This window comes from Topomyia yanbarensis, chromosome 3, assembly GCF_030247195.1.
Source record: "Topomyia yanbarensis strain Yona2022 chromosome 3, ASM3024719v1, whole genome shotgun sequence".
In the NCBI taxonomy this organism is placed as follows: domain Eukaryota; kingdom Metazoa; phylum Arthropoda; class Insecta; order Diptera; family Culicidae; genus Topomyia; species Topomyia yanbarensis.
In genome coordinates this window covers 26,194,268-26,222,211 of record NC_080672.1, presented here as the reverse complement: position 1 = coordinate 26,222,211, position 27,944 = coordinate 26,194,268, and the positions used below count along the sequence as shown (strand labels likewise).

The 27,944-nt window shown below is 40.4% G+C and overlaps 2 protein-coding genes and 1 long non-coding RNA gene across 3 annotated transcripts in view; 1 reads left to right on the top strand and 2 right to left on the bottom strand.

Annotated features, from left to right (window-relative positions):
• The first annotated feature begins 5,868 nt into the window (after positions 1-5,868).
• Positions 5,869-7,735, top strand: LOC131686747 (guanine nucleotide-binding protein subunit beta-like protein 1). The gene is made up of 2 exons (XM_058970697.1): positions 5,869-6,508; positions 6,671-7,735. The coding sequence occupies exons 1-2, from the start codon at positions 6,371-6,373 to the stop codon at positions 7,523-7,525; spliced, it is 993 nt and encodes a 330-aa protein (XP_058826680.1). The 5' UTR covers positions 5,869-6,370; the 3' UTR covers positions 7,526-7,735.
• Positions 7,736-7,856: 121 nt separating this feature from the next.
• LOC131686746 (sine oculis-binding protein homolog) overlaps positions 7,857-27,944 on the bottom strand; it is a 95,806-nt gene continuing 75,718 nt past the window's right edge. Inside the window, exons 3-4 of the mRNA XM_058970696.1 lie at positions 19,922-20,239; positions 7,857-19,865 (exon numbers count right to left, since the gene is read on the bottom strand). Coding sequence (XP_058826679.1) covers positions 18,532-19,865; positions 19,922-20,239 — 1,652 coding nt within the window. The 3' untranslated portion in view covers positions 7,857-18,531. The remainder of the gene's footprint in view (positions 19,866-19,921; positions 20,240-27,944) is intronic.
• On the bottom strand, positions 26,143-26,809 carry LOC131686748 (uncharacterized). The gene is made up of 3 exons (XR_009305176.1): positions 26,703-26,809; positions 26,438-26,593; positions 26,143-26,380 (listed from the first exon to the last, which is right to left on the bottom strand). It is a non-coding gene; the product is annotated as an uncharacterized LOC131686748 (long non-coding RNA).

The window sequence follows — 27,944 nt, the reverse complement described above, 5'->3', positions numbered from 1 at the left end:
GTTTTCTCTTTCATAAACTGTTGTGAGCTGTGTTCGACTAGTAACGGTTTGTCTGGAATTTCCATTCAAAGTGGATTTTGACGGTTGGCTTTTAGGCCGTAATCATATGTTCGTCGAGAATTACAGCAAAAGAGACGGGAATGAAAGTATGCTAATTCTGCATATTTTTGTTTCTCAGTGCAGCAAATCTGTCCACAGTCTGTAAATCTGGCATCGCTGTTGCTCGATTCAACGACATTGCGGCTTAGTTAGACCCTTTGGTCGATTTACGATTGAACTGTATATGTAAACAAATAAACACGCTCGCTATAAACAGAAATTGTATACCTTTAAATTCTGTTGGTTTAAATGTTTAAGTTATTATAATTCGTCGTCGTCGGTCGTCTTTATAATTTTGTGCCGGAACATGACGAATTACGCTTTCTAAGTACCACCGTCAAAGACGCATGTACGTTCTTATGCCGAAGTTTATAAATCGAACCAGATTGAAGATGTGAAAAGAATGGTCAATATTGAAATCAGGATGCGAAGAACTGATAACTATGTGGTTTCCTCTAGCAGTTTGTACTGTGTTTCATACATTTCTTTACATTGATAATCAGAAGTGAAGTTGGCCGTGCTTCATTACTATGCATACTTCATAGTTTCATAGGCTCAATGAAGTAATAATGCATGATACTGATTGACTACGATGTTTTTTGAAATAGAAGCTTCACAACGAAAGGCATTGCTTTTCTCTGCTCATAGACAGTGTTAGATCACCTGCATATTTGCTCGAAGGACTACTAAGGGCCGATTTCTTCATTCTCGCTTAACGTCTTAACCAGGTTTAAACGTACTGGTGAACCCGGTTTAAAATTTAAGCGAGGATAAAGAAATTGGCCGTAAGCCCTATAAATATGTATAGGCATTGCGCATTTCGCCGCAAGGTTGCTCTAGCGGAGAGACTCGTGCGGTTCAATGTAAACAATTCATTCTATCACACTTTAAGGAGTGTTCATAGTTTGATGCACTAGTAGAGTAACAAATAAAACTTTCTACTTGCCTTTGACCGTCCATTATTTGAGTCTCCATTTGCTTGCATGCGACTCGTGTAAGATGATTTAAACCGTCCTTATCTGGTACGATCCCTTGATCCAAAATTGGATACAAAATTTTCATTCGGAGTTTTGCGTCATCTTCGAATGTCGAACGGTTAATCTGAAAACGTTAAATATGTATAGTACGACAAGCGCTTACAGTAATTATAGTAGAAAGTTTACCAAATTTTGAACATTAGTGGAAGTCTCATCAATTTTATCTTTGGTCGGATTAGCTTCAGAACTATAGTTTTTTATTATGTTAAGAATTGTTAGACGGGATCCTTTTTCGATTATCCCCATTTCAACTAGGTCGGCATCGTTGAGCAGAACTAGGTTCTGATCGTTTATTTTTTGGGCTGAAAAGAGCGAATAAGTATATATAAAGGTTTAAAGTGACATCTCAAGTTGTTTGCACTACCTTCTTGATTGTTGTTTATTTTATTATAAATTTATTTCCAAGTTTATTTCCCTACTAACTATCTACATATTTCAAACTTATATAGTAGTTTTCTTCTGAATCTCCGTATATACTCCATAAGTTGTATGTTTTTTTCGTTTGCAAGTTCTTGTGTGATATGCGAATAACTTGACTGTCAGTTTTGAGTTTGTAACTGTTGTATTGTAAACAATATTCGCATTCGAGATGCTGTATTAGGCAAACAATTTGATTATCCGATTGCAATATATCTATTATCAAACCATAGGACATTTCGTTGCATACTTGGTATTTCGCTATCAGTCCCGGCCGAAAGCTTGTGTTATTTATTTTCATATGGTTTATATATTTGATTGAATCTGGTAGATCCCGGATCAGGAGTAAATTATTTAGAGATTTTTTGTGTATGTGCTTTGACGAAACGATATCTACCGTACCAATTTCGTATGAATGGTCAAGAATAGTGGTTATCTGTGCTAGATTCAGGCGCTTAGCAAAGCTGTTTGTTAAATTGATGAAATTGTTGCATGTCTTCGCTTGGGATTTCGACTCCTTGAATTTCGCTTCGAAGCGTAAGCAACTATGATTAACAACTGGCCCATCCTGACGAATTATGTAGGGATAATGAGAGATGTGATGGAATTTATTGGTAGGGTTGATGGCAGGGAAGCAGGATTTGAACAACTTGTAAAAACATTCGATTTCGTTTTCCAGATCGTTAATCTGATTCAATGTTAGCTTATTGGAGAAACTATAATAAGTTATTTTCATGAGAGCTCTAAGCAATGATGATAAATTTGAATTAAATCCGAGAATCTGGTTGAACATAAAAGGGAATGCTCGAAGGAGAAGCCAACATTGCGAAGCTGACTGAGGAATAGCATGTCCACGTGCTTTTAACTTCTCGCAAGTAAAATTAGCGGTAGGTTTATCAGCCGATTCAGTTATACCGTATTCGTAATGCTGTATAATTTGGTTGACTTGACTAATCGTTATCACTTTATGGATATTTACAGCTTCGTTCAAAACACATTTGATTACGACCATGACGACGCCTTCCAAAAGATCATGCATTGGATCAAACGTGTTATTTTCCGCTATGTTGAAATATTTAACTTCATTCAGTGCTGATTTTCGAATGATTCCGCATTGTCAAGGTGTTTTAGTTCCGCTTTGAAGAGCATTTAAATCACCTTGTATGCTTTCTTCAGTGCGATGAGGGAAGGTATCACCAATGTTTCCACAATGAAGTGCAGTACGCGTCGCATAGCACATTCTACAGAATAGACTTGATTGGGGCCCCATTAACTCGAAAATTTCATGAATTGCCAGCGTGTCCCCCAAAACATGCACTAGAACTGCCCTCATCGTAAACTTTTCACTCCCATATTGTACTACAACACCATCATCTGATTCAAGCTCACGCAAATCTTGAATCAGCGGTTTCATAACGTTATTGTAGCCATATTTTTTTACATCTCTTGAGCGAACTGTAAGCGTTAGATATATCCTGTTGGAGGATGAATTAATTGCGGGGTGGAGATTCTCAATTTTAACACTGAAATTGGTAAGTTTTTTTTTTTGATTTGCGTGATCCCAAAGGGTTCAGATATTCGACATCGTCCAGATGAAGCGAGAGTCGTAATGCATCGGGAAACCGTGTCAGGAACGGGTGTGTTTTGAAACGTTGACCATCTTTGAAACCGCACAAGATATCGTCATTCACTGCTTCTTCTGCTATCATCTTGCGAGCTCCGGGATTCTTCATAACCAGTGCTAAAATGCTGGTTAGTGGAATATAGTGAGCAACGTCTTTCACTATTTGTACACTTTTTCTTTTGCCTAGTTTGGTAATCGCGGGGACAGTTTTAGTGATTCTAGTTCTTCCCAAGACTTCTTCCCTAGGGTTTGGCACAGCACAACCCGCAACTCCAGACAAATATGCTAGGTTGTCTTTTGGAGAAGCTACGTCTGCAAAAATTCCATCCAAAGATGCGTCGTTTATAAATTTCAAAGCGTCGGTATCGTTTAATGGGATCGACTTCGATTTCAAAAATTCTCTGAATAGATTCAACATGTAACACTCGTAATCTTCTATAAGATTCGAGGTAACCTGTAAGAACTTTTTGATTTTTGTCTCGGGAAGAGATACATCTTTTCGCAAATCTGTGGCGAATTTACTAATTTTCTTAGTAATTTCATCCAACGACGGCGCCGTTTAAAAGAATATAGTATTCGTTATTCTCAACAGATAATCATCATCTACGAGCATATTTTCCGGATGATTATTTTGAATTTGTTCAACAGCGTCATGGTCGTATGAAATATTTGTAGAATTTTCTGTAATTAGTGGATGAACACTCTCTATGTGCCGTTTCAAGCTCTTAAACCTCTGGTACAGTGAACCACATTCTGAACAAAGGAAAGGTTGAGCGGCTGCTTTGCTGGTGTTCAAATTGTGTACCAACCGGAAGTGTTCCTTCAATTCATCCACGTGTCCAGGAATCATCTTCCCACAATTTGGCACATGGCATGAGAAACCTGAAACCTTACACTTTTTTCCAGTATATATATATATATATATATATATATATATATATATATATATATATATATATATATATATATATATATATATATATATATATATATATATATATATATATATATATATATATATATATATATATATATATATATATATATATATATATATATATATATATATATATATATATATATATATATATATATATATATATAATATAACGTGAATATTACCTCGCAACTTCATTGCAGTTTCAGCATCCACCTCTTCCGAAATCTTCTGCATGCTGGTTGTTCAAATCCACTCTTTCAATTAAAATGTATTTTACACACTACAACTCTAGCTTCAACTATTATAAATATTTGAACAAATTTTTATTTGTGAAAAAGTGATGAGCGATAACTAAACGAGCGTGTACCTACTAATGGAAAATGGCGGATGACGCTTGGAATTTTTAACTTGGCGAGAAACGGCTTTTCCGTTTGGTAACTCCAAAACGGTTTCTTGTGTAATACCCAAAAATAGAGTCAGAGTTACTCAGAGATATTATACATGACAACTCAATTTTTGACGTTTACGAACATCATTCAAAACTGAGTTAAAAGTACTCAGAATCTGAGTAACTTTTTACGAGCGTGCATTGATGGCAGCGACAATCATAATCTAGTGTTCTGTATCTACTGTCAACAAGGCTACTCCTGCGAACAGAAAAACTTGTCCGACAAACATCTTTCGTTAGTCCGATTCGTTTGATGTTGGATCGAATCAACGATATTGTCGGACGTCGCACCCCTCGGAGTAACGTCAAAAGAGGCAAACAAGAAAAAATCACCTGATCAGAAACGTCTAATGGATTGCCTAACACCTATCTCATTCAACTCAGGCATAAGTAATGTTCATTTACATTATACGATTGCTCTGTTCAATAAGGTATTTTTGGCTTTACACTATTCGTCTCTCTCCTTATTCTCTCTGGTAAACATATGAGCCGTGCCATCTAGTCTTTAGCAATCAAACTGATGTTGCCTGGTTCAGGTTCTTGCTAATTTTTTGTGTTCTCGCTAAACCCACTGCTAAATCGATGTACATCCATACAGACAGGGATGCCAAGTGTTTTTCTAAAAAGTCTGTAATAATTTTCGAAAAAGTCTGGAATTGTCTGGATAGCCTATTTTTTTTTTTGAAAAAGCTAGAGGATTGAACTTGAGGCTGTGAGCTGTGAGCATGTTGGATTGCTGAAATTTTCAGCTGATGAAAACTCAACAATATTTATTCGCTTTTAGTGAAAAATTTGCTATTGAAACACAATTTCCAGCTAGTCTAAAAAGTTTTATTTTCAAAATCATAGCTCGAAAAGGTTGTTTAATAATCTACGATGCATTTTTGTATCTCATTTTTTTATTTTTAAAATTTTCTGGATAATTTTGGAGAAATTTTCTGAAATCTGGATCGGACAAACATAAATCTGTATATCTGGACGACGCTTAAAAATCTGGAAGAATACAGATAAATCTGGAAGGTTGGCACCCCTGCATACAGACCTGCTGACTGACAGCCGACTCACCGTCTTCCACATCAGCGATGCCACATGTTTTTGTGAAATGTCTGTATCAGAATAATTAAAATGTCTGTAAAAGTCTGTAGATGGTTGTGTAAATCCTATTTACACTAGTTTATTACTTTAAAAGTAGCTTGAAATTAGAAAACTATTATGAAGGAATCGCTCGAATTCGGATACAATTGTTCTAGTACAATTTTGTTAAACACTGTTACTCTTTTAAAAGTCTGTAGATTTTTGATTACGTCTGTAGGAGACCATCAAAAGTCTGTAAACTACAGACATATCTGTAAATCTGGCATCGCTGTTCCACATAAACAAACACAAAAGGAGAAAGTTGTGCAAGGAAAAGAACCGACGAAAACATTTCGGTTTTTTTTTGCACGTATATTTCGGTCGGCAACGGTGGTGCGTGTTTGCGAAAAAGTGCACGGCCGGTCGGAAGGTAAGTGGCAGGAAAGAGGAAGTTTTTCTGCAACGCAACAGTCATTGCGACTGCCGATTCCAACGCGAAAAGTCGAAAATATCCAGGCAAATAGTAAGGATAGGTCGTGGGAAGGTCGACAAACTTCCAAACCGGCCCAGCATAACGATGGAATACCGTTACCGGTGAAGCGGATTATTCATTTTTATTGGCATTATTCGAAGTGGAGAAAGAAAAATATACCGTCATCGCTTCGCCTACTGCGTATCAGCAATAAAGGCTCAAGGAAAATTACAGTTTGCTCAATAATAATCACCGAACGATGGCACTGCTTCCGCCGGATCCAGTTTACTGTCTCAAATCACCGGATCTTAGCGCATTCCATTCGCTGTGCTTCCATACTTCCGAAAGACTACACGCAGGCACTACCAAAGGCACCGTCCAGCTGTGGGATCTGCAGGTATTGCTATTATTTTAACTCATAAACTCAAATAAATTTAATAACGGTACTTTACCGTCAGAAGTACACTAAAAACTTCGCAATTCTTTAAAACCTGTTGCTGAATGATATACCGGACTAATGTAGAACAGAATCAGTAACCATATTTTTTCTTCTATTTAGAGCAACCGCACCAACTACCAGCTCTCGGTTGGGACCAGCCCCATCATCAACATCACACACACCGAAGATGCCTTGATCACTCAGGAAAAGGAGGGCTACGTCAAGCTGTGGGAGCTGACCAATTCGGCGTATGTCCTCCGTCACGAGGTCAGCACCAATCATGTGGGTTTTTGTCGTTTCGTTTACCTCGGCACTCCTCAGCGTAGTCCAGCCAACACACCGACGTCTGTGATAATCCCCAAGGGGGGATCAAGCATTTCAATTCTCTGCGGGCGTACCTTCTGCGAGCGTCAGAAGCTGACCGCTGGTGATAAAGCGCATCAATCTCGCCTGCCCCCATTGGGTACGGTGATGTGCTTTAAGCCAATCGAGCTGCAGGGAGGCAGTTACTTACTTGCCGGGTACGAATCCGGTACGATTATTCTCTGGGACCTGAACACGTCGAAACCGATAAGCCATATCCAGCTGGATGGCGAAGAATGTCTAATGGACCTGGACTACGATCCAGTCACAAACCGGGGCATCTGTGGAGGATCTTCCGATAAAATCACCGTCTTCTCGCTCGACCGCAAAACGTTGGAGCTTTGCCGAAAGTCTGAAATAGCAATAAAAAATGCTGGCGTGCATCGAGTGAGGATCCGCAAGGATTTGAAAGTGTTTGCCAGTGCCGGCTGGGACGGAAGGGTTCGCATATTCTCTTGGAAAAGTTTACGCCCACTGGCAGTGCTGACCGAGCACAAGGGTGAACTGATGGATATTGTCTACTCGGACGAGAAGGTGTCCATGTGGAAGGCTGTCATCATGGCGGCTGCCGGTTCCGATGGGCAGATTTCTCTTTGGGATCTGTACAACTGAAGGAAGGTTCAGGATGGAATGAGGTTATATGCTTGAGTTACTGGAAGATGTACGTGCTGCTTTTTTATATTTTATATATTTCAATTTTTATTCGTTACTTACTAGCTTTCCTCAATAGCTGTTTTGAGTAAACTGCCGGTGATGCGGCTATTACAATTCTAGTTAAATTATTACTGTATGTACAGTTATAAATATATAAAGATAACCACATTGTTGACTACATGAAATTCTCCGCGAAATTCTGATTGTTTCTGGAAACGTAACTACTTTTTAAGCACACGCTTCTGGCTAGCAGTAAATTTGAACAATTATCTGATCAACGGCGAATCTACGACTAGAATGATAATATATGTATAATTATTTTTCTACAAGTTTACAAAAAAACATCAACTGCTGTCTATGGATGCCGAAAATGCCTTATTTACCATTAACTAACCGACCGACAGGTTTTTTATTCCTTGGACATTTTTCGGGCTCGGAACGGAGTTTGTATTTTTCTATTTGGTCGACTCGTGTAAACTGCCCATGATCGCATATTTTTCCAATTTTTTATGGGATTTCCTATCTTAATGGGACAGATTTGTAATCATAGTCAGTAAAGCCCTGTGGAACTAGTTAAAAATAACATTTTGCTAGAAGAGAATCGAAATGAGAAACGAGGTAGGCTTTGCCTAGCGTGTGAAAAATCTTCGGTGTCATTTATTCGTTTGTTAACAGTTTTTTTTTCAGAAAGTAGGTTGGTGAGTAAACGACTGTTTAATGTGTAGAAATTCCCAGAATTTTATAAAAGTATCCAAGAAGGTGTCAAAAAAGGAGGAGTTGCTACCGACGAAAGAGCATACAAAACAGGAAGTGCTCGAGTTACCAGAAGCTCCGTGGCTTTGCCAGCCATCGATAATCTGAAAAGATGGGGAAACTAATGACATGAGTGTTTGCGATGCGGATGATTCTGATTCATGATAAACGCCGAAAGAACTGTACAGCATTTTAGCAATCGGAGATGTGAAGACTGATGGGTGGTATTTCGGTTCCCGTGCCACCAGTCCACCATTACACGTTCTAATCAACTAGTGCCATGGACTACGATGTCGGAACAGCGAACAACAGGAACATGAACTTCAATATGAAATTTGAAAAAATGAAAGAAAGTGCTAAAGAAACATTGAGGCCACATCACGGAAGAGTAGAGAGGTTTCTAACGTTTTGAAAATATCGGACCTGAACACATTTTTACTTTCGGCGAGCACTACCTGCAAGCGCGAGACAACAAAGAGGTAGCTACGGTGAACATCTGTGAAGTCTTGGACGAAAGCGGTGAGCTTGTAGTCACCGGAATTCAAGAAGGCTTATATCGTGTTACGCAACCACAGAAGTTGTTTCCGGCAAAAGGCATCGATTTGCTTGGTCACTTGAACGAAGGCAGCTTGAAGAAACTTAAGTAAATGGTAGCTGAATTCGATTTCATGGATGAAGTACGCATGGATTGTGAAGCATGCTTTAAAGGTAAACAGACACATATTCCTTTACTGACCAATGGTTCAGGAACAAAAGAATAGCTAGACCTGGTGCATTCTGATTTGTGTGATGCTGTAAACGTTCCGTCGTTTGGATGTGTTGTATTTAGGCACACCTTACATAAAACAACCTTGCATTGGCAGGGCAAGTCAGTTGAACAGAAACAGACAATAAAGACACACCTCGTGTAAACATGGTGTCAGAAGATTAAATTTTCACGCTAGTATTATTTAATTATCGTCGAGAAGCTGTTTTACGTCGGAAAATAAAACGTCGCTACGCGTTTAAGAATTATAATATCTCGTAATGAGCAGTATCCCCGTTCCGGCAGCTCTCAAATTGGGGGCAGATGACGAAGAAGCTTTTAGAATATTCAAGCTACAGAATTTTGGGAAAAATTCAGGAACGATTGACCCCGGCAAGAGATTGTCGTGTTGAACGAGCAGAATTCAATACCCTGCACCAGTGGGAGAATGAAAAAATTGAGGATTTCGTTAAACGACTGAAGAAAAAAGCAAATATGTGTGGTTATGACGCTGTGCAGCAGGAGGAACTATTGAAGGATAGGATAATAGATGGCATTAACGACCATCAGATGAGAAGAGAACTACTCAAATCCGGAGACCTTTCAGTGGCCAAAATGGTGAAGAAGAGTAACGAACATCATCAAATCGAGGAGCTCGACCGTAAGATCGAACTAATGTCAACCAGTAAGGAAAATGCGGGAACCACCTTCAACGTGACGGCGACAAAAGTCAATGACAGACCATGTCAGTACTGTGGCGGAAAACATATACGTGACAAAAACAAATGTCCTGCATTCGGAAAAAAATGTCTCGGAAGGCAAATCATTTCAAGAGAATGTGTCGCTCAAAAAATGATAAGCGAAAGCCTTCGCGACGAAACGTGCGCCAAATGGAGGACAGTTCAGCATCTTCTGGAGAATCTGAGACCGAAGAGAACTGTGAGCTCGTTGATATAGCCAAGCTGGACAGGGAAGGCTCGAGTAACACCGGTAAAATAATGGAACAGTTGAAAGTGTTAGATGTAAATCGACAGGTGAAGTCAATGGATATTCAGGTAGACACCGGCGCAAGAGTGAACGTTCTCTGCTGTAAGGATCTGAAGAAGCTTTGCCCGTCAAGTCAGATGCAAGGTACTAACATTAAGTTGAGGTGCTACTCGGGAAAGGATATCACACCTAAAGGAAAGGTTGAACTTGAAATAAGATGGAAGCAAGGGAGCAAGCAACTAACATTCATTGTGGTAAAAAAACGCCCGGCATTATTGTCTTCGCAATCGGCTATCGATCTCGGAACTATTAAAGTTCACGATATTTACAGCATGCACTCACTACAGCAAGAGTGCGTACACATTCTGAGTAAGTACGCGGACGTATTTGAAGGGGAGGGGCTTTTTGAAGGAAAATTTAAAATTGAGATTGATCACTCTATTGCAGCAGTGCAGCAAAAACCCCGTCGAATCCCCCTAGCGTATCTTCCAGAATTGAAAGCAAAAATAAATGAACTAGAACGACAACAAGTGATTGAGCCTATCAATAGGCATATGAATAAGCTGAGCAATCTGGTTTTGGTGCAAAGAGGAAATAAGCTGCGTTTGTGTTTAGACCCTCCGGAATTGAATCGTGCGATCAAACGAGCTAACCATCAAATTCCAACTATTGAGGAAATGCTTCCAGACTTCACCAAGGCAAAAATTTTCTCTGTACTGGATGCTAAAAACGGATTCTGGCATCTTAAATTAGACGAGGACAGCGCCGACGTGACAGCCTTTTGGACTCCGATGGGCGTTTACCGTTGGAAAAGAATGCCGTTTGAAGTTTCATGTGCACCAGAAATTTATCAAAAGGCACAACAGCAAATTATTTCTGGCATTCGTGGGGTAAGATGTTTAGCGGATGGTGTCGTGGTATTTGGCTGTGGTGATACGATGGAACAAGCCATACTGAACCACAACCGAAATTTGGAAGCAGTTATGCAAAGATTTCGAGAGAGGGGTTTAAAGCTAAGTTTAAGTTCATAGGCCAAGATAGCACTTTCATCAGTTCCGTTCTATGGTCATATTTTGACAGAAAAAGGTGTTAAACCGGATCCGAGTAAAGTTTCAGCGGTGTTGAACATACCAAACCCGAAGGATAAAAAGGAGCTAAGGACATTCTTGGGTTTAGTCACGTACCTGGGACGATATCTGCCGATGTTAGCGGAAGTGAGTGCTGTGCTTCGAAGACTAATACGAGAGAAAATGAAGAATTTGAATGGGATATCCATGCACCGGAAGCTTTCAAACAAATCAAACGTTTAGTTACCCAAGCACCAGTTCTTCGGTATTATGATCCCTCCCTCAAGTTGGTTACCCAATGCGATGCAAGCAAGTACGGGGTGGGATGTGTTTTGCTCCAAGAAGGGCTTCCAGTGGCATATGCATCTAGAACGTTAACACAAATTGAAAGCAATTATGCACCTATCGAACGCGAATGTCTACCGATTTTGTTTGCCTGTAAGCGTTTTGACCAATACGTGGCGGGACGATGTCAAGTGATTGTAGAGTCGGACCACAAGCCGCTATAGGATATTTTTAAAAAACCGATAACAGAGGCGCCTCTTCGTCTTCAACGAATGAGAATGTCACTTCAACGTTACGATATAGTGGTGCAATATAAGAGAGGAATCGAGTTTCATATTGCGGACTCGTTATCTAGAACAGCAACTGAGAAGTCACAAAACGATCAAGGATCGGACATGTATTATACTGCGAAAGGGCAGCACTTAAAGAAGTGGCTGATATAAATGTGGTTGAATATATAAGTATGTCGGATGAGCGTTTCAGAAAGATAGCTGAAGCAACCAGGAATGATGCAACATCATCGAAACTAACAACAGTGCTTGTCGAAGGGTGGCCACAAAGCAAGGAAGAGCTGGATGATGACCTGCTACGGTAATATGCACTACAGAACGAGTTGACAATTCAGAGAGGAGTTGTATTCAAGGGTGACAGGATAGTCGTACCAAGAAGTATTCGTAGTAAATTGATGGAAAAGATACATTCAGCACATTTGGGTGTAGATTACACATTGCGAGCAGCCAGAGAGGCACTATTTTGGCCGGGAATAACTGACCAAATCACAAAATATGTGCGAAATTGTGAAATACGCATGGAATTTAACGCGAGTCAAACAAGAACACCCATGACCACTCATGAAATTCCGGAATATCCCTTTCAAAGGGTTAATATAGATTTGGTATTGGCGTCGGCCGTAAAAACAATAAAGCAATTGTATAAGAAATGCATGAAAGATGGAACTGAATTCTGAAAAGCCTTGCTACAACATTGGAATACACCAAACTCAGTTGGCACAAGTCCCAATCAACGACTATTCTCAAGGAATACCCGAAACGAGATTCCAATGATAACAAATAAGCTTCAACCGCCGGGGGCTTCGCAAATAACTGAACGTATTGCACAAAAGAGGAGAGTGACGAAAGTCAGTTATGATAAGCGGAGCAAACAGTTACCTGAGCTTGAAGTGGGTGATAATGTGCTTGTCCAACGAAGACCGGATATAACATCGCATTGGGAAAAAGCGCTACTACTTAGGAAACTTCCGGATCAATCCTGTGAGGTTGGCATGGCAAATGGTTGAATTTATCGTAGGAGTGCTATTCACCTAAAATCGACTCCCACAACACCAAAGTTACATAACAAGGACGATTCAGTTGGTAGGATCAGGGGAAGGATACTTTCACCACCGCCAGAACGATGCGAGTCGCAAAGGATATTCGAGCGGTATAATTATGGAGACCCGAATACGGAAGGAGAACGAGCAGATTCTCCGTTCGCAGCACCAACCGAAACCAAGTCGGAGTTGATGTCACACGCTGAAACACCAGTTCAAGACAAGCTGCAAAAAACAGATAGTCAACGACCAAAAAGAAATGTGAAAAGACCGGCTAAATATTCTGATTATTTTTAATTAATTGAAGTAGACTTTTTTCACTTTTGATTCTTTGACATTTTGTTAAATTTGGAAAGGGAGGATGTTGTATTTAGTCACACCTTACATAAAACAACCTTGCATTGACAGGGCAAGTCAGTTGAACAGAAACAGACAATAAGGACATACCTCGTGTAAACAGGAAGCGGACCTTACTTTGTGAATGTTGCCAGCAAGAAGGTAGCAGTGACCGTGAGAAAAGATCAAGTCTTGGGAGCATTCCAGAGGATCAAGGCGATCGAGTAAGACAATGAAAATAAGTCAGGTTTTTCGTATTTCGCTTTTTCCTCGTAACTGCTAACAGCGGTTACAGCAAACAGCGATTCCGAATCGAGGAAACGCCCGATGACGAATGTAAGCAGTTAATAGAGGAGAAGAATGCAGCACGAAACGAGACAGAATATGGAGCGATACAAACAAGCACGGAACAGGCAAACCTCGATCCTCCGGAGAAAGAAGCGCCAACAGGAAGAACGAGATCGCGAAGCGATGGAACAACTGTACCGCGTAACCGACACACGAAAGTTCTACGAGAAGCTGAACAGTTCGCGAAAAGGTTACGTTCCGCAAGCCGATATGTGCAGGGACTTAGGCGGCAACCATCTTACGAACGAGTGTGAGGTGATTGAGAGGTGGAAGCAGTACTATGACGAGCACCTCAACGGTGAAGCAGCAGAGGACGAAGGCGATATGGCAACGGATCTCGGAGCACGCGCAGAAGACGATAGGCTGCCGGCCCCTGATCTCTAAGAAGTCAAAGAGGAGATCGGTCGGCTGAAAAACAACAAAGCTGCCGATGCAGATCTACCCAGCGCGTTACTAAAATACGCTGGTGAAACACTGGCTAGAGCACTACCTTGGGTAATCGCCAAAATTTGTGAGGAGGAGATTCTTCCTGAGGAGTGGGTGGGGGGTATCGTTTACCCAATCTACAAAAAGGGTGACAAGTTGGATTGCTGTAAACACCGCGCGATCACACTACTTATCACCGCCTACAAGGACCTCCCCCAAATTATTTGCCACCGTTTGTCACCATTCGCAAGAGAGTTCGTGGGGCACTATCAAGCGGGATTCATGGGCTCCCGCGCCACCACGGACCAAATATTCGCGATTCGGCCTACAGTTCAACGTTGCGTTAGAAGGTGTAATAAAGAGAGCGGGGATAGACATGAGTGGCACGATCTTCAGGAAGTTCGTCCAGCTTCTTGGCTTCGCCGACGACATTGACTGAACGTCACGGAGCTTTGAGGCGATGTCGGAAACGTACATCAGACTGAAAGCTGAAGCCAGCTGGATTGGACTTGCCATCAACATTTCGAAGACAAAATACATGGGAGGTTTTAGAGACGACAATGTGAACCTCCCATCCCAAGTTCGGATTGACGGTGACGAAATCGAGATGGTCGACGAATTCATGTATTTGGTATCACTGGTAACTGCCGACAATGACACCAGCGGAGAAATTCAGAGAGGGATCTTGGCGGGAAATCGTGCCTACTTTAGACTCCGGAGGACGCTTCGGTCGAACAAAATTCGCCACCGCACGAAGTTGACGCTAATTAGACCGGTGGTCCTCTACGCACTAGACCTGGACCTGAAAAGGTGCTGCGTACCATCTATGGTGGCGTGCAGATGGAAGACGGAACGTGGCGCAGACGAATAAACCATGAGTTGCATCAGCTGCTGGAAGAACCATCCATCGCGCATACCGCAAAAAATTGGACGTTTGCAGTGGGCTGGACACGTCGTGTTTTTGAGGGCGAGGACCTTTGACTGACGCATTGAAGCAATATCGTCAATACTCGTATTGATAAAAATATTGAACGTGTAAGGGCCGCTTTTCTGTGAAGCTGCCAGACATCTGGGAAAACTATGCAAATATGTGATCTGAGTAGGCAGAAGCCCAATTTCATCTCGCTCATATTACACAAGACTAAACGAAGTTTTGGCATATCATCGCTAGGATCGACCAGACCGTCATTTGCCATATTTCGGATGGGGTAAACACACCACCATAGAACGAGAACTATACAAATCGACCAAAGATCGGCTCAACACCCGTTTTGCATTACCACCACAAGCCCGTATTGTACAACTATTCGGACCAAGCGAGGTGATTTCCTATTCGAATTCCTTCGAATGCCGTTCGGGCTCTGCAATGCCAGTCTAACATTCCAAAAGTTTATAAATAAGCTCTTCGGCGACCTGGAGTTTGTAGTGGTTTTTATTGACGATATTTCCGTCGTATCGTCAAGCGAGGAAGAGCACAAGACAATACTGACCACCTTCGAGAAACTGGCCTACCATCGCGTGTTGAACTTCACTACAGCAACAACAGTTAAGGGATTGCGACGGTTCCTCGCGTTGGTGAACATATATGAACCATTTATCCCACACGCTGTGGAACCTCATGAAGTTCTTCGGAAACTCATTCGCGACAATCGAAAAAACGACTCAAGGACAATTACTTGAGATGAATGAGCACAGCAATCTTTCGACGAATGTAAACGTTGTCTTGCAGATGATGTACTATCCCGATACGTCAAAGCCCCTAGCGCTCATTTCCGATCGTTTGGTTTGGCCCTTCATACTTTGAGCTCGAACTTGTGCAACCATTCCCGGCTGCTACTCTGTTATCCATCTGGACTAGCTGATGTTGCACAGGGAATCAGTAGACAACTATACTTGGGAGTAGCGAAACATCTTTCAATGTGCAACTCCTGGCAATCCTAACTTGTTTATTGATCAATACCGGCGGCGGCCAGATCGCGGAAGGAGAATGTTAGTCCAATACTTGCTTTTGCTGGAGGCCGTATATACTACTGCGCAATCCTCCCGTGAGGATATTTGTTAGTAAGAATAGAAGTTGGCTTCTACGTCTTCATTACCGACGCCAGAGCGAGAGAGGTAACTCCAATATCTGGACTAGATATCGATCTATCAAACCCATGGACCGGGGACCAACAGCTTTACTTCCCTTCCGAAGGAAGACGGGACCACAGATTTTTTTACCTCAGAAAAATCTCAACGACCTCGGCTGGAATTGAACCCAGACCAACTGGAATGAGTGGCGGTCACGCTTACCACCCAACCACCGGCGCCGTCGTTTGGTTTGGCCTTCCATGCACAAGGACATTAACTAATTCGTGAGGACATACCATCAGCGCTCAAAAATATCTCGTAACACAGTGATAATACTTTCAACTTTACCAGGACGGATTTCGTCGTATTCATATCGATCTCATAGGACCACTCTGTACGTTTTTACAAAAGTCTGTAATCTTTAGCGTACAGAATCTGCACCAAAAATACTTAACCTTTCTAGATAAATCTGTACTTGTGGCATCACTGCTCTGCGATAACCCGTACTCACTTTCAGTGTAGTTCGCCAGCTTGTTGAGCATGAATCTTGCCAGAAGCTTACCAAAAGTATCCAGTAGGTATATAAACCGATTTGAAGATCTCCTGGTGGCCTTCTTGGTTTCGGCACAGGCATCATCTTCTGGATCTTCCATCTATCCGGGCAGTAGCATTCGTCCAGGGTTTTCTACAGCACTGTCTTGAACATGTCCGGAAACGCCAGGATCGCGGTTTTTAGAGCCACGTTGGAGATACCGTCCGGATCGGAAACTTTCTTCGTTTTCAGTACTTTTGCCATTGTAAGGATCTCGTCGTTGGAGACTCGATTGTCACCAATATTTTCACCTCTGCATCGACGTATAGTGAAGGCGGCCATGCGGTTGGCTCGTGCCTCGGGAAGAGACCCTCCACGATAGTCTTCAATTCGTCAGTGCACCTTTCAGCTGACGTCGTGTGACTCTTGATCTTAGCCAACACGACACAGCAACCGTAGCCTTAGGAGTTAGTGTCTAATTCTTTGCAAACTCCTCTGCCGTTTAAAAGCGGTCCTTGCCGCCCGGAATGTGTGGAATAGTACAACAATAAACCCTTCAATCAACTCTGATGTAATTGCACTTTGCAACTTGGCAACCCTGTATCTCCAAAGGCTTAATTGTTCCAATGCCATCCACTACTTTCAGTTGTACCATGAATTTGCCAGCATCTTTTGTATCCACATTGTCGACCTTCGCGATATTGACGAACTCGCATTCTTCTTTATCGTCAGAGGTCTCCGTGCTTCCTACAGGGTCTTCCATTTGCTCCTGAATCTCTTCTTCGTTGTCTTCGCCCGACAGACCTTCTTGAGGTGATTGAGGGTGCCGTATTCGAGGCACTGCTGATGATCTTGAATTTTCTTCACCATATCATCCACTGGCTTTGAGTAACCCTTTTCTTTTCTGGTGATCTCGAACTCCCGCAATCAACCGATCTTTCAATAGTTTTTTTTTGTTCCTCCAATGTATAACCACAATCTGTCGCTTTCTTCTTGGGAGTTCTTCACGAACTCTTCTATGTTTTCTTCATCGTTTTGCATTGTATTAAACTCCACTTTATCCATACGCTTGTCCCGTTATGGAGTCTGATGATCCTCTCTGATAATCGCATCTGGTGTCGAACGATCCGCTTCAATCAGTTCTAGTTCCTCGCACGATCCGCTTCAATTCAGTTGTAGTTGATAATTTGCTCGGGAACTCATCAGATAAGGCTGCCATAAACAAGAGTGCGTGAACTTGTCTAGTACCGAAGCTGAGTACGTAGCCCTTGCCAAGTGGCTGCATGGGCTAAGATGGATCCAGATACTATAATGTTAGTTGTTAGCGAGCATCTGGTTTTCCCGATACTGGTCAATGAGGACTATCAGATGTGGAAGGTCTAACGTGCCATAATACCGACGACATCCAAACTGCTCTTCATCAAATCGAATATCAATACGAAGCTTTCCTTAATAGTACATTCGATGAGTTTCATAAACAAGTTCAGAGCAGTCTTTAAAATAGTATTTCGTCATTTTATACATTTTTGAAAAGTAGAAAATGCTATGGGATTATTCCAAAAAATATTTATCTCACAGTCCTCAGCCGAATCGTTGATCTTATTTGCAGATCACTTCCGATGTATTCAACAGTCCTGTCTATCCATCGCAAGAGTAGGTTGAAACCTAATATCAGAGCTTTCCGTCTCAATGTGAACAGCAACTTCAATCTTCTTTGAGTAAAGTTTAAACATAACGATTTGAAAATTTGACTGCTTGAAACTCTTATTGTTAAAGTGACCCTCAAGCGCTCAATACTCATTCATCTGAATCTTTAGTTACGTAGGCGTCTACACTCGCTCAAACTTTAATGTTATGAGCTTAGCTCTTTGTTTCATCAGACTGGAATATCACTGAAGTAAAAACGAACGTTATAACACAGTCACATCGATTTCAGCAACAGAGCAGAGAATTTAGCCGTTCCAGGGCTAAACATAAGTCGACAAAATATTGAATTTCAAAATGTCACTATTTCGAAATAACACGGATTCTTTTATATATCTGAAAAATCGGACACCCCGAATTATCCATTCCTCCTACCTCAGCTTATCCCTTAGCATCGCCAGAATCACTTTCCCTAAACCCGACTACGCTAGCTTCCTCGTGATGCACCACTAATCGTTTTCGCTTTCGAAGCGGCCTACTACGTTCTACCATTTCCCTACTTTCAGCGTCACTATCCTTGGTCGATCGCTGTTCTGCGCTCTCCACACCATTCGTGGTACGTTCCATCGACTCACCTTCAACCAATCTCGTATTCACTCTGGTAATCTTAAATTTCGGTAACTTTTGTTCCGGACTTCTACCCTCAACTCCCGTATTCCGCTCGCCATAATTCATTGCCTCCAAGGAATAGCTTTCTACGCTGCTAGCTCGAACAGTAGTCGCAACTTGCTCAACCTCCCTCTGCCGTCGCTGTTCATGGTTGACAATAGTGAAATCTAATGGAGATTCACCGATGTCTTCGTCCGGTTCAGCTTCACTTATCGCTTCCCGAGTATCACTGAAGTTGATTGGAAATTCGACGGTATTCGATGATGGTGAATCACTCATTCCACCTGGTTCCGTGGTCGTCTTTGGAACCGTTGCTTTAAGGAAGTCGATCAACGGAATTGGTATAGGGATTGGAAGCGGCAGAGGAATAACAATTGGGTATGGAACAAGTATGGTTACAGGTGGAGCCGACAAACCTAACAACGATGGCTGTTGCCGATTAGAACCATCCAGATTGGTTAGTGGGTTGTTCAAAGGGGGAGGTGGTGGCATTGTGTTTTGAGGAGACGGTGGCGATCCGTAACGGAAGGCTGGGTTTGGTGGGAAGAATGGATGCCGCATAGTCGCATTCGGCAGGAAAGGTGATGGTATGTTAATTTGAGGACGAGGAGTTGATGAAGCGTCCCGGTTTTCGAATTTCGTTGGGTGCGAAAGTTTCGGAATCACGATACTGGACCGCAAGTCTTGAACGTTGCCACCGATGGATGTGACCGCTTTCGGTATACTTGGGGAACTGGTGACGTTCAAATTATTGTTCAGCACGTTAGAGTTATTGTTGTTATTCCCTTGGGGAAAATTGACTTTGCTATTCGAGTTTCTTCTGCAGTGAAGTACGGCTTGCTGATGTGGACGTAGGCCAGATCGGCGCTTTCGATTTGATTTTGCAACTGATCGTGTCATGGCCGCTTGAAGATTTTTCGATAGTAATTTTGAGGGTGGGGCCACAGATATGAGCGGTTTTTTGACAGGAGGCGATAGCATAACAGGAGATGGTTCCGGTGATGGGCGCGAGGGAGCAGGAGAGATCGATTCCGATCGGTCGGACGCCGGTGAAATGGAGCGACTTTTACAATTTTTCAACCACAGATCGGGAGTTATGAGGCTTCCTAAAATGAGACGTAATGTAGAAAAAGGAAAAATATGAAAGCTGACCTATTGCTACCTGTTGAAACACTTTTCTCCTTCAGGTGTGGATTCATATCCAGATGGGCTTGCGTTTCGTTACAGAAAATCTGCATCTTGTACTGATTGAGACATTTGTCCGAACAGAACTGCAGCTGGGTGACGCCATCTTGAAAATCCACGTAACTGACGGCATGGCGCACGTGGCGGCACCAATCGCACATTTTAGCACGTTTGAATGAAGCACGCCTACTTTGGGAAAAGCAGGACTCCGAACAAAAGATTGTTCCCTCTGTCGTACCAAGGATGCCGGTTTGATTTGGTGGAACGCCACGTCGACACCACTGGCATATGGGTTCTGTGAATAGAAAATAGACAGATAGGATGTATGATTATTGAAAGGAGTATTTTTATTTTATTATAGCAGTTGGAAAAGTGTCTGGACACTACTACCGATCATGCCGACTTATCAGACCTTACAGGGACACCAGAGAGGTGACTCCACTATCTGGACTAGATATCGACCCATCAACTCATGGAACCAACAGCTTTACTTCCCTTCCGAAGAAAGACGTTTTCACCTCAGAAAATCTCAACGACCTCGGATGGGATTGAACCCAGACCAACTGGCATGGGTGGCGGTCACGATTACCACTCAACCACCGGCGCCGTCCCTATTTCTTTTGTCTTATATGGGGCAGAAACTCAGATATTTTATTTTGTTTCAAGTGTGTTACCGTCGATACTCTGCTCATCAGGTTCGTGGCTGGCGAACCATTGTGTATAGGTGCAAAGAGTACTAAGGATGTAATATACATTTTCACAATTATATTGATTATTAGTCATAGATTAGAGAAATGAGAAAGGCACAATTGCACCGCTAGGTGGATTAAAACAGGTTTTTTAATGGCTATAACGAGCTCAACTCGATTTGAAACTATACGCAGAATTCGATAGACCAATAGCGACGAAATACCCAAACATAATTGATTCTATCGGCCGATTGAAACTCAAGGGAATACACTGATAGAATAGGGGAGACCGGGGCCTGTTGGCGGTGTTTTCAGTTTTAAATGTTTACCGCTTTGATGTAGGTAGATCTTGCAAAATAGAACACGTGGCATGAAAGAGCAGACCGTTGGCAACATCTCTGATTTTTATGAAATGTTTGATGCATTGTATCCATTTTTAGAGACAAAAATATGTGACGCGGAAAACCCGCCAACTTACCCCGGCCCCGGGGTAAGTTGGCGGTATGTGTGGACACGCCAAAAACTAAGCAATCAAATGGAGATTCAATTACTTCAAGGGTCCTTTTGCAACGTGCTGAATGTCTTTTCATGATATCTGTATATTAACCGACATTTGCTATTATATTTCAGTTTCAATACCACGTTATTTTGACTTTGACGCGTACTCCCTATTCCAAAGCAAATTTTCGAAATTCTTTATGCGATTGGCCGGAATAAATGTTTCCTGCATTGACGAGATACACAAGAAAAAGATTTTCTTACTTTGGAGTGAATTCCAGAAATAAATTTTTTTTATGACTTTTTTGCACTGTAAATATAATCATTCGGGAAATAGATTGAAAATCACCCAAAATAACGCAAAGTATTTAAAATTTAGAAAATTTACTTGGTATGCTCAAAAACACAATATCACCCACAACTTCCACCAAACAAATGGTTTTGCAACAAAAACACATTGGATAATGGGTTTCACATAACTTGAGGTACACAAAAAGAGGCAGCGCTATATGTCTAATAGAATCAGAGAAAAAGAGATTCCGCCAACTTACCCGGGCTCCCCTATATTTGATATAATATATTTGTAAATGGATGCGATTTAGTTTCGTACAGACAATTTTCATAAAATATGCGAATTTTTCGTACATAGGATGAATCATTCGTAGTTCTATTGAAACACTATTATTTTTTATTATGAGTTTTTCGTGAAAATCACGAAACGACTTTCGTTGGCTTATTACGAAACGGCTTCATTAGACAAACGAATTGTTCACTGCTACATACGAACGTCTTAATAATATTTACGAGCACCATTCGTCAAACCGCTAACGTCAAAAGAGCTTCAATAAAGGTAGAATATGGAGTCCTTGTTGCTATACGTCAGAAAACGACGAATGAACTCGTGCAATGCACGATCAATTTCATTACATTTACGAATTTATATTATCAGTGTACATTCATCAACACTCACGCCTGTCATATTCCAATAGAAGCGACTGCCCGAGTAGAAATAAATCTTACAGTGTATAGTTCAAATTATACACTATCCATTTCAGTTGTAATTGTGATAATCACATAATTCGTTTACTATACAACGTTTCAAAAACTATAGAAGTATCTTACATAACAGTGTGTAGATCATACGAGTTAAAGTAACGATAAGCTGAATGATAAGTGTGAGATATTTTGTAATGTGATTTATCATTCGTTTTATAATTATAGTATAACACGACGACTTGAAAAACTGAACAGAAAAATTATCAGCAAACTATTAATGGATGATATGTCTTATAGTTAGAGTAGAATAGGTATACAACATTGTTGACGACTGCTTTTCCAGCTGTTACCGTGGATTAGCTGTTATTAGTTACGGTTACAGACACTTTAAATAACAGACTAGCGGAGAGAAAAACAATAAAACTAGCAACCATGAATGTTGATATTTTTGTGTGCTCTATTTATATTTTCTGGGAAGGTCTTATCTACTACAGTTCGCACTGCAGTACATTCAATCAATGTAAAAAAATGTCAAGTGAAACACTAGTTTTGTTTTGGTTTTTCGATATTTTTGGTTTTGAAAAAAAACGGACATCAACAGAAGACATACGCTTGGGGGCAAGATAGGTCAGCCGTTTGGGGGCCACCATAGCTCACTACTATAATGAAAATTTAAATAATTTTAACAAGAAAATGATGCGTAATTTTGTGTGAAAATGCCAAAATGAAGTAAGGAACTCAATAGACCTTTCTTGTCAGACCTAACCCCTATTTTTCTTAATTTTTATCAAAAGAGTCCACATTTTTAAGAACAAATCAGTTGAAAAGATATTTTTAAAACTTTTCCTGATTTTGTTATGATTTTTTAAAAGTCAAAGAATGCAAGAATGTTGAATATATTTTTCACCAATGCAAGAATGGTGGGACACGAAATATCCGTTTCGGCAGCACTGTTTAACATATTTCAGATTAAGTTATCGGCAACACTGCAAATGAAGTGGTGAATTGCGGTATAACGTTCATGAATGAATTCAAACAAACTGAGTGAATTTCAACTGTCAAATTTTATAGAGCAATGCATGAAAATGCTTAACCTCACTTTTTTGACAGTTTAGAGAGCTTGTTTACACGGACTTGGATTTTTCATTCGACCACAATGCGAGAAACTTGATTCTAATCGCTTTAAAATGTTAATACCTTGTAAACTGTAATTTTTCCTTCTATATCGTCGCTGTGCAGTATTCAATTATTGTTTGTTTTTTTCTGGTTTTCAGTTTTATTTTGAATATTTTGCGGGCGATTAATCAGTTCCCATAATTCGGCGACGTGCAGAACGGGAACTATTTGTCTCCTCCACAAATGCTCACATGTCAAGTGGCAAATGCATTACCTAGAGTCACGATCTCTTACCTTTCCAGATCGGACGCAGCCTTGGTTGTTGCATTTGAGCTGGAATCCATTCAGAATTCCGAACCGCTCTTCCTGAATAAACACTGTACACCAGCGGTTCTCAACCTTTTTCGTATCACGGACTCCTTAGAAATCACCCTGGGTTGCTGCGGACCCCTACGGATAAACATCGATTTTGTATTCTATCAATATGTTATTTTCAGTTTGTTGGGAAACAAGACTTCAAACTTCAATATGCACTTGGAAAATATATTTTTCTATCCGGACCTATTTCAAATTTTCATTTCTATGTACAGTTCCTTTGGGTTTGTTGTCTTGAAGGTTAGTTTGCGTTAGGCGGCCGGAAGTTATCGTTTAACGATCGTGTGAAACATTTAATTTTCTGTATAGATCTACATATAGAGATCCGTTGAAACAACCAAGTAACTCCCACCGTCCACTTGAACCTTAATACCTAAAAAATAAACTGAGTAAATCGAAAAACGGCGATTACAAGTTTCCACGAGAAGACCATCACTTACGGCTTTGACGCTCAGTATTAATTTTCTGCTCAATCTCATGCAGAGGGGTGAATGTTCGGAAATCATCAGTATGATAAAAAAATTATTTCACAATTGATTTGTAAATCATACAAACATGTTCAGTAGCTATTTAATAGCTTACTTTTTTTTAACTTATAGTCTAAAACTTTCATTTTCTCTCATTTGTTGGCATTGATTTTTCTTAGTTACTGATATTTGCCAAATTATTTACGTTAGCGAAATATGAGCATATAAAATACTTGTTCAGGTTAAACTTGTTCATATCGATTCCGAGTTCGTAAAAATCGCATTTTCTTGTTCACAGAAAACCTCATTTGTTTCGCAAATCAATATCAGTGCCCTCACAACGCTTTCTACCCGGTCTACAGTTGTGATTCACTGGTTGGACACTTTTTAACTAAACCACTTCTTAGTTGAACCTCCGCTAGTTCAATTGTACAATTAAGAAGCATCCGAATGCCAAAATTTCATGTCAAATTTTCTTTGACATTCAGTCTGACTATAATTGGAGATGTGAACAAATGCAGTTACTCTACTAACGTTTTCTTTGGGGAGGTTTTGACATCTGTTGGTCGGTCCAACAAGCGAATAAAATTCGTTTGTTGGACAGAGGGTGTCCCAACCAGCAAATCACGACAGTAATTGAAGACGAAGTCATAAGATCAACACAATGTACTAGAGAGCACAAAGCATTAGTGTCACCATGCATTTACTGGTCTTACTACAGCACATCGTTGATCACTATTAGTTGTACATAAATGGGACAATACATGTAAAGCTAATGGGCACCTGAGCATCATATCAATATCCAACTAGTACTAGTGGCCCTCTAGTCTTACAGTCTCCGAATGTAGCGCCACGCACTGAGAAATCAACAGTATAATTTCAGATAATATATAAAAATCGCATAGCTTCGAAATTTTGCTTAGAGAATTTCATTAAAAAACTATCCCCTCACGGAGGATGATACATATATTGTTTAAATTTACATATGGAAACGTTGACTTGTACATCTTATCCAAGAAACTCGTTCACCCGAAGATATACCCATTAGAGTGGAACATGGTTATATGAAAAAAATAAAATTTTGTTCCGACTTACTTTTTGGGTCCCATTTAGCTCCCAGAACAACTCTGCAAATTTTTAGCTCGATCGGTGAAACTATATTTTTGCGCCCACGGTTTAAAGTTTACATGGGATTTTGTATGGGGAAATCGTCTTTTGCAAAATAATTCTTCCAAGAGTCACCCTTTACCTCCTAAAAATAAATAGATGTCCGATTTTTATAGGAAATTTTTCAAGGAAACAAAGTCTAGAAGACCGTGAAACGATCTGATGCTTGTGGAAAAAGTTATTAAATTAAAACCGATTGATGTCCTGAAGATTGATGAAAATTTCACTTTTCATAGCATCACTGCTGCTGATGGTCGAATTATACACAATTTTTTTAACATTCTTTTATTATGTACAAAAGAAGCCTCAATTTATTCCTCAAATCTCTTGCAGTGTCCAAACAGCATAGATAAATGATTTAGACACATTAAGAGAAAATTAAAACCAAATCGCGTATAAATGGACAACCAAAAGCAGTGGTGCAAGAAAAAATGAATATTTTAACAATCGTCAGAGCATCAATCGGTTTCTGCTTAATAACTTTTTTCTCAAGCGTCAGATCGCTTCGTGGTTTTTGAGACTTTGTTTCGTTTTTAAATTTCCTATAAAAGCCACATAACGATTTATTTTTAGGAAATAATGGGCTGCTCCTGGAAGAATTATTTTGTGAAAGTTAATTTTTCCATGCAAAATCCCATGTAAACTTTAAACAATGGGCGCAAAAATATAGTTTCAGGGATCGAGCTATTAATTTGCACAGTTGTTCTAGGACCCAAATGGCACCTAAAAAGTTGCTCGGAGCTGGAATCTAATTTTTGTCCCACCCTAATACCCATACGTTCTGCAGAATAAGTATCTACACCTGATGATAAAAAATCGACAAAACAGACAAACAATGTTTTCGTTCTACAAAACCACAGAAATTTCTCATATTCCTCTGCTGTTTCTATTTTTAGCAATTCTTTATTATATATCTATGAACTGTTTGATTTCGAACATAATATTCCTTGTCCAGTTTTGCTCCAGAAGCCCACTGGATTCAGCCACTGTTGGTTTCACTGGCCATACCTCAACTCCTTATTTTGCCGATACATAACACTTTCTGAGCAGACACTCGCACGTTGCTTTAGTTGACTAACGTCCCTTTCCCGTTTCGATATTGCCAAGCATCCGCTATTCTTTCAGCTGCTATATAAAGATTTTGTCGTTATACTGCTACCGTTTTAATACACATCGACTTCTTACTGTTTTTGACGCTGCAGGTACTCCGAACATTTTCATTTAAACCTTTGCATACAACAGAGGCGGTGAGCAAACTAAACGCTGTTTCCGTTTTCTTTCATTAATCCGGAACAAATGTTGAAACGAAGCCGATTGGTTATTCGGCAAAAACATCAGGTACTGTAAGCAAGACATAATTAGTTATCTCGATAAACCTAACGAAGATTTTTCAGATACTTTTGTCTCACCTAATCGTGTACGTTAGGCCACTTTACCATAACTAACTCACCTGATGGTCCAATCGCTCCATGTTCCTGGCTACTGTAACAATCACAAGGCACACATCTGGGATACGGAAGATTAAGTATATCCAGCCGGATTTGGTTCTCGTGGGACTTTTTCTTTTGATTTTTTGAAGTTCATACAAATCAAAACAACACTTATATTTTGACAATTTTGAGCAGGGTAGCCAGATAAAATTTCTTAATGTCGTTAGACCAATCAACAGTGTATCAGTAGTCATCGGAAATCATATTGTTGTTGACATTAAATTGCAAAATACTAATCTACTGAAACAATAAATGATGCATAGAAGCAATTAAAAAATATCTCTTTCCCGGTAGGAAAGCCCAAAATCGACGGCTACTGATAAATCAGTATGTCTGGTCACCCTGAGTTATTTGATATTCCCCACTTGGAATTCATTCAAATGGTGTAAAAGTATGGGGAACCAAGGCAAGTTAGGACAAGAGCATATGGGGTGAAACCGGTAGTTCCCTGTTTTTTCAATTTTTTCAATAGTTAGAGGCACAAAATCATCGCGACAATATGCAGCGTCGATTTTGATAGGAAAAAGGAACAATTTTATCACATAAATTTTTTTGACGAGAAAGGTCTATTGCATCTGTTCAAGATGGCGCCAGTATTCAATCAGCTTCTAAACAGTTGAAGGTTCCGTCCGAAACATTACGTGCTCGTGTGAAAGAAAAGTGCTTGTCATCAATGAAAGCGCGTCAGAAATTTCGCGTGCGGTGACAATATAATAGCTGAAGGGGTAGTTAAAGCAGATAATCGAAAAAACACGATCGAAAAAGTGAAGGAAAAAGAATAAAAATTCATCGAACGTGGTGCTCCCACAATTAAGTAACCACGTGAGCCGGAATGCACTTCTTCCATTCCACACTCTGTCGGTGACGAGGACACCGAAAAAATCATTTAAAACACCATCGAGCTCGATAAAAAACTGACCTACTTGACCCCCCCCCGTAGAGTACTACGTTCACTGTTACAATACAAAACCACGTTTGAGCAATTCAATATATCCTCAAAATCTTGATTTATAGCAAAAAAAACTATTTTTTAGGATTTTCGGATCGAAATTTTTTTCTGTGTGGCCATTTTTCAAACCGATTTTCGATTCTCCAAGGTTAGTTCCGTTGAGATAGATGTTTAACCTTCCGACAGTCACGCGATGAATTGGATAAATGTGTATTAAGTTCAGATACTCCAGCGAAACCGTCTTTGAGTATCA